Source organism: Prunus avium, chromosome 8, assembly GCF_965620075.1.
Source record: "Prunus avium chromosome 8, drPruAviu1.hap1.1, whole genome shotgun sequence".
Classification (NCBI taxonomy): domain Eukaryota; kingdom Viridiplantae; phylum Streptophyta; class Magnoliopsida; order Rosales; family Rosaceae; genus Prunus; species Prunus avium.
The window spans coordinates 1,480,395-1,488,147 of record NC_142291.1 but is presented as its reverse complement, the minus strand read 5'-3'; the positions used below and the strand labels follow the sequence as shown (position 1 = coordinate 1,488,147).

At 35.3% G+C, this 7,753-nt stretch overlaps 1 protein-coding gene across 2 annotated transcripts; it reads right to left on the bottom strand.

Moving 5' to 3' along the window:
• Positions 1-140: 140 nt before the first annotated feature.
• LOC110745970 (F-box protein SKP2B-like) lies at positions 141-4,235 on the bottom strand. 2 transcript variants are annotated; one of them, XM_021946149.2, is made up of 5 exons: positions 4,073-4,235; positions 3,023-3,372; positions 1,434-1,785; positions 1,211-1,352; positions 141-742 (listed from the first exon to the last, which is right to left on the bottom strand). In XM_021946149.2, the coding sequence occupies exons 2-5, from the start codon at positions 3,295-3,297 to the stop codon at positions 369-371; spliced, it is 1,143 nt and encodes a 380-aa protein (XP_021801841.1). In that variant the 5' UTR covers positions 3,298-3,372; positions 4,073-4,235; the 3' UTR covers positions 141-368. The 2 variants fall into 2 exon arrangements, with proteins under 2 accessions (XP_021801841.1, XP_021801842.1); XM_021946150.2 differs by having other exon boundaries at positions 4,027-4,228.
• Positions 4,236-7,753: the final 3,518 nt, after the last annotated feature.

Below are 7,753 nucleotides of genomic sequence, written 5' to 3'. Positions count from 1 at the left end.
GGATTTTGGTTAAATTTTTACTGGCGGAGCTCAAGCATAAAATCTGCAGAGGAACATCCTTCAAAATCTGAAATAAAAAATATCGGGGATTCACAAAACCTATTAAATGGGGATGGGGTTCGGAGATGGGGACGCCAAAATGCTTGTTAAAATGAACAAAATTAAGTTTGTTTTCCAGCAATCAAAATGCTGCAGAAGTCATAATTCAAAAGCTGATAACATTAGTCAAGATACTTCTTAAAGTCCGTAGTTCCAGGCCATTGCCCATTTACTGCTGATTACACCTCAACACAAATATATATACTGTGGCTTTGGGTTCTCGGCCCTTCCACACTTTAGTTTGTTACCCTAATCCTCGGTTCCTCTAATCAATGAGCCGAATGAGGAAAGGCGCTTGCCGTGCGGTGTGCTTGGACAGCACAGGCACAATGCACGGATGTCAAGTTCAAACAGCCGCTCATAATGAGGGAATGCCTTCCAGAGCAGGTATGAAGTGCGGGAAATGAGTCGCACACCGCCTGAACAGCAGAAGGGGTGAGCGCTGTGCATTGGCTGATGTTGAGAGTCCTGAGCCCTTCCTCATCATTCTTGGGTTTCCTAGATTCCCACACTGCTGCAGGCTTGTTCCTCACTAAACTCTGGGCCAAAGAATACATTGCTCTGTCTGTAATGTTCTGACAGTAATAAAGGCCAAGGGATCTCAGATGAGGGCACCTGTTTGCCAAAGCAATCACACTGTCATCTGCAATGAAAGAATAAAGGCATCAGAGATGATCACTATCCATAAACCAGGTAAACTACAATTTGTGTTCAATTCCTCATGCTCCAATTATAAGGGCTCTCTTTCAGTTCAGTACTATTTTCGGTGCATCCTTTCATCAAGATGGATATGGGTTTAATTATTTCAATTGGTAGCAAATGGAAAGCATAAAAAGAAAAGGACATGAAAGGTTAGCCTAAGCATCTAATAAAAAAATTCATCAAGACATTAGGCATTTTACTGAAGACAATGCTAAATCGCTACTATAAGGTTACTGATGGATAGTGATTGCCAACTCTGAAACAGCACGGCCAATACGAGATTTGATAATAGCAGCATTGATTCCTTTGCAATGCACATATTAGTAGTACATACGTGCAAATACGAAATTTGAGAAATATGACTGCCAAAACCAACTGTAACAAGGAACAGGTACTGAAACCAAAATACCTGTTATTTGGACACAGTTACACAAATCAACGGTTCTGAGATCAGGGCATCCATATGCCAAGCTCATAACTCCAACATCACTTATATCCTCGCACCAACCAAGATTCAGACACTGCAACTGACTGCAATAACGACCAATAGCCTGCATATGATTCTACAGTATTAATAGAATTATCTTAGTTAAGACATGTGGAAAAAAAAAAAATCAATATCTTATCTTTACCTGCAATGCCCTGTCTGATGCAGTTCCGACACATCCACAAAGATTCAGAACTTTCAATTTTTGGCAAAAGCTAGCCAGATACTCAAGAGCACTGTCACTGAAGGCTGTACACCCGCTAATGTTGAGTTTTGTAAGATTAGGGCACCCATGAGCTAAGGCATACAGAGAGCGGTCACTGAGGTTGAAGCTTTTGCTGAGGTCCAGGACCTGCAGATCATGACAGAAGTTTGCAATACTCTCAACAGCATCGTCCTCAAGTTGAGCTTTTTTATCTTGACGTAGTATTAGAGTCTGCAATCTTCTAAACTTAGGAGCAAGAGACAGGACCAAGTTGTTCATGTTCTTGGTGCACCTGAAAAAATAATTGACAAGCTAATTATGATTAAATTGGCATTCATAACCTATTTTTCTTTCTAAAACAAGGCACAAAACTTAAATCAAGTCATAGACAATCTCTAGAATCCTTTCACATCACTCATTTACTTTCTGGAAACAACAGAAAAAGGATTTGGCATCTGGGAAAATTTGAAGTTCCCTGTACCCAAAAGCATAGTCTTATGCTTTTGATATTCCAAATTTTCATATCTTTAGTTCCTTTTGATTCACCTTAGTAAGCTTTCAACTCTGTCAGTTGAGCATCATCAATGTACTTACATTCTCTCCTTTTGTGTTGGGTTGGCAAGGGTAAGGGGAGAGGGAAGAAATAAACTGAAAATAAATAGACTAATGATAACCAGCGACATGAAGTACCCAAAACTAACTATCGCACACAATTGGTAACAACTTGGATCTCAAAATACCCCGTGATTTCACATTGAGATTGTATGCACAATACTAACATAATCCAGCTTAAACTGACTGTATAAACATAGTGCAGCAACCCTTACCAGCATCTTTTCCTTCCAGTTAAATCTATTTCCACAAGATATTCATAATGAAATTCCTCTCATAAAGATTACAGACATTATGTCACAAACAAGAGAGAGCATTGACTTTCAAAATTTGAGGAAGATAAATATATCTCCATTCTAACATAGGAGGCCAACTTAAAATCAGGATATAACTGTCTTGGGAGAAAAAATGAACTCCAAATAACTTCAAATAATTAGCTGAGATGAAAAGAGCCTTAGGCAGGGAAACAAAATAGCATTTTACCAACTCTAGGAAGTGAATCTAGACGTAATCTTACAACTAGACAGCATGGGCAAGCAATACAATTAGTCTGATCTGGAACACTTGAAGCATCATTTTCACATAACCCTACATACACTCTTGCAAATTGACATCATTTCTTATAATACCCTTACAGAAAACAATTTTTTTAGATGCATTTTGATTAATAAAAATCATTGGAGGAATCATATCGTGTTCTAGTGAGTAACAAAACTGTCAAAAGGGATTACACAAGAACAGAGGATTGTTTATCAAAGAGGACAGGGCAATACTTACACACACAAATGATGTCAACATATTTGTTTCGTTATTTGTATCATCAAACACAATATTCCAACTAGTTTTAATGCCACAACAACAACAACAACAGCAGCAACCCAAAAAAAAAACAGATGTACAGAGGGCAAAGCATATACCATGTGAGGGAGAGACGGGTAAGGCCCAAGCAAACAGCATCTCTCCAGCCACGACAGACTCCAGAAGCCATGATCACCGTCTGATCATCGACAAGTCCAAGGATTTGCAACAGGAGTTCCATGGGAATATCCTTCCAATCAGTAATAGCCCTTCCTTCCATTTTCACTTTTCCACCACCAATAGCAATAGCACCAGCACTACCACCACCAAACATCATGAGTTTCTCAAAGCACAAGTTCAAGTCTTCAGTCTTGAAGTTTTCTTTTCCTACCATTTCAGAATCTAATCTCAGCCCAAAACCCACCGCCTTTCACAATAAAACGGAAAAGCTCCTCGTTTCTGTGACCAGCTAAAGAGAGAGAAATATGGATAAGTCAGTGCAAATTCCAATACAGAGAAAACAAAGGTGTGGTAAAACGACAAGAAAATAGAGTACCAACACAAGCCCATGTGTCAACACCTTAGAAACTTGCAGAGAATCATGTAACAGACATAGCAGAGTAAATCATGTTCAAATTAAAAAGCCATTGTTACTTTGTAAATATAAATAAACTCATTAGGTTGCTTTTAAGAACATTGAAATATGCAGCATATTTCACCTGTGCTTGTAAAAGTTACAGCTTCCAATTTTTTTGAGCAAAAAGGAAATTTCAACAATCAAGTTTCAATTTCTCTTTTGAATTTTTGAAAGAAACTCATTTCAGTAAATTGAAAGACAGAACCGGTATCAGTTCTAGCAAGCTCAAAATCAAATTAGAAAAAAGGAACAAGCTTAACAGTGATGATGAAATGAAATATGGAACCTCAACTTCAAAGAACATAAATTTGAAACACAAAAGATTATATTTGAACTTAGAACACAAAAGGTGCAACTTTTAGAGGAAATCAAAATAATAGCTCTGCAAAATGACACCAATTTGTTAAATTTAGAAAAAAGAAAAACAGATACTGAAAAATTGAACTCATCAGAAACAAATATTTATAACAAAACAGAGCAACTTACAATAATTCTTTGAAAAACAGAGAAAGTTCATGGCTTGATCATATACCTGAATAAGGTTCTTGATCAAAACAGTATGTGGGCTTGTTTTGTTTTGGTCTTGGTTTGATGATTTCGTGAAGCAGAGAAATGGAAAAAGAGAGAGAGAGAGACCTTTTAATAGGCATAAAAGGGAGAGAGGGAGAAGCGTCTGGGCAGAGAATTGAAGACGTGAATGGTGCCTCGTGGCAATACGCCATGAATATTGGTTTGATATGATGGTGGGACCAGAAAAGTGGGACCCACAATCTGCGGTCCTGATTTATTTGTTCTGCCCAGAACTCTTTAGAGAAAGAGAAGATGACCCATTTACGGCTTTTTTTGTGGGTCAAACTCAAAACCCCATTTAAGCCTTTATGAAGGAAAAGAAATGTCACAAAGAAATTTTAAACGGGAAAAATGTTGTAATGAAAATTTTCATATATATTTTTTCCTTAAGCCTTTAAAAAAAAGAAAAGAAATGTGGCAAAGAAAGAATATATGAAAAATGAAAGGACGGAGTTTTCCGAGACTTGGAGAAGAACTAGAAGGTTCCATTTGCGTATAAACGAAACCGCACTCAAAAGCAATCCCACCCATGAATGATTCATGTTACATGCTTTGATGGTACCTTCTTTTCATCACAAGTGCCCCTTTGCTATTTATCCTTTTTATCATTGCTCATTATTCATTCATATCCAATAATATTCCTTTACATCTCACTACATCTAAAGATAAAAAGGTAAATTTAGGACAAAGATGTAAATTTACTCGCCAAATGTCACAACTTATTCTTTTACGAGCTAAAAATATATACGATACGGGAACTTGTAGCTAAAGTGATTAAAAGTATTTACTCATACTGTACATTTGAGATTCTAGGTTCGATTTCTCCTCTCTTATATCACATGTATTAACATGCAAAATAAATATTTCCTAATCAATTTATGTTGGTATAAATAATTCTGATAATATATCAAACTATCACTTAGTACACATACAATTATCTTGTTATATAAGTACAATGCCGGAGCCCGGATCATATTTCATTAGAATTCGACCATTCTTGTCATCACGAAATAATTAATATAAATTATATAAAACTTAGAATATTTGTAATTTACTATATAAAAAATTAAAATTTTCCTAAAACACATTAATATACTTTATACCTTGATTGTTACACCTCATTCAAATATTCAATCTCATTGTATTCATCCCTTCATGGATGCATGAGGATTAAAGTTCCCAAAAATATATTTATTTTGTGGAACATATAAAAATAAGTTGTCAAAAGTAAAAATGATTTCTTTTCAGTAAGTGAAAAATGCTACGTATCTTGATGGAGTCTGCCTTTTTCTTTAAATTAGGCTTTTTAGCCATGTTAATCTTCATGGGCCCAGATGATCTTCATCTTAAATCACTAATGGTGGCTCATATTGAACGCCATACTCATGAAAAAAATTGTTTCTTTTCTGTTTCGAAGCACACAAATGGAAAGCAAGGCATTAGAATAACTTTTTCCCAATACAAATAAACGAATACGTTTCTAATTTTTTTTTTCTTCATATAAACAATAGCTTAAACTACTATAATCTATATGAATGGGGATCAAACTCGATCATAATGAGACCTATACACTACTAGTGGTATATTTAGGATTTGGAAGTCAAGTAGGTGGAACTTGCACGTTGCATGGATACAGTACGGGTACGTCGATACGAGAAATTTCCAAAAACTAAGATATGTGTATGGCACCGATATGATTATTAAAATAATATAAATAGCAAAACTGATATTGCATCCATCATGTTATAATCATCCATCAAATAAGAAAAGAAAATCAAATGCATTTTGAAAAAAAAAAACCAATTAATGCATGTAAAAACAATTAGCATATATTGCTATAAAACTAGGCTCTAGTTTACAAGAAATTGGGCTAGGGTGTTAAAAAAAAGTGGGTGTCCAAATAATTTTACCTAGTTCAAAATAATTATAGAGTCCAAAATAATTATAGAGTTCAAAATAATTCCCTCCCCCCCCCCCCCCCCCTCTCTTTTTTTTCTCTTGTCCATGGGCTTGTTGATTCCTTCTCTCTCTATTTTTTCTTCTTCTTCCCTTTCTCTTTTCCTTGGTCTTGTTGCTTCATATTTACCTATTTTTATTTCTTGACAATTTTCGGCCTTCCCAAAACATGGTTAGATTCAGTGTATACTACCCTAACTAACTGACCTAACTCGGTTTTTAATTTCTTCCTACAAAAATTTACGATTGCTCCAATCCAACATTGCTTTGTTATTTCTCATTTGCATGTATTATGCGTGTTGTCTTATATAATGACACCGAGGCGAAATCTCTTAATATTTCAACTTTCCTGCAAAACATCGTCTTTAATTCTAATTTACATTTTGAAGCTGGCAGACCAAAAAGCAATAAAAGCAAATGGCCAACTGGGAGGTCACATCCTAGTGATAGTTTACTATTTTCTGGCTTTACATGACAGATAACGTGAAAAATAGGGAAGCAAAGTATGCGATATATATTGACTTTGTAATATCGCCCACAACCATACTGTCTATTTTCAGTTAACTTGGGAGCTACTAAATATTAATGTTTTGGCAAAAAAAACAGAGACCTTAATACCAATTTAGCTAACCACCACCAACCATCCTACTTAACAAGTTCACAATTTGCATATAAATCAAGTTCATATCATATCCTCATATTGCACCGATATCGTTCTTAATTTAATCTCTTGGAAAGCTCGAAGTTAAACCATTTGACAAATACCATGATATTATTTTTCAAGTAGAACAATTGTATTTACTTCACAATTTGAAAAGGAAATTGTACTTGATTTACAATTACAATTACAATTTTTTAAACAATGTTGTTTTGACCACACATACATTTGATTGATTGTTAATGTACCCCATTATCCCCATAATCAGGATTGGAACCTGCTCCACCTAGTTGTGATTCGGGGCCCTCCATTGTCTCTAAGCATATAAAAGAATTCTCATGCAGAACTCATTCATATTGGAATATCATTTGTTTAAAGTTGTTGCAATACTATCCTCAATTTAATCGTTTAGAGAGTTCGAAATTCAACATTTTAATAAGTATCACGATTGTACTTTTTAAAAGTAGAACAATTGTATTTAGTTATTTGATTTACAATTACAATTTGCAAAATGGGTGCAGACGCGACAAACCGATTTTGATTTATGCATCATGATTAGCATCGCACAACTTGTAACAAATTGAAATCACATAATAAATCCTGGACAAAAGTGACAGGCGTTCTTATCCCCTTTCACTTCAGCTTTCAAAAATGCATGAGTGATGGTGCCTAGTGGAGGTCAGAAATCAAATTTAAATCACGTACGTATCTTTTTGGTATTTTGTTTCTTTTGCCCTTTTTTTATTTTCTTTCCAGATATCCATTTTCTATCATATCTTTGTGGTTGTTTCTTCATCCACCTTCCACACAGAGGGAACACACTTCTTCCTTTTTCTGAAACCAAAAGCCTGGCTAAGCCTCATCTCTTTTAATCCTCTCTCTGTTCATGAATTCTGCGCAGCTTCTAGTCTTGATACATTCTCATCTTCATCTTCTTTGTTTTTTTGGGGGTTGGGATTCTCATCTTCATCTTTACACACGAAAAAGTTTGCATGATTGATCCCATGAAAAGTTAAATTTTTTATATTT

Coding starts and splice junctions, on each gene's coding strand:
- LOC110745970 (XM_021946149.2), bottom strand. CDS start 3,297: ATGGTAGGAAAAGAAAACTTCAAGACTGAAGACTTGAACTTGTGCTTT. Junction 1,786..3,022: donor ACCCGTCTCTCCCTCACATG/GTATATGCTTTG, acceptor TTATTTTTTCAG/GTGCACCAAGAACATGAACA. Junction 743..1,210: donor TAACTGTGTCCAAATAACAG/GTATTTTGGTTT, acceptor CTTTCATTGCAG/ATGACAGTGTGATTGCTTTG.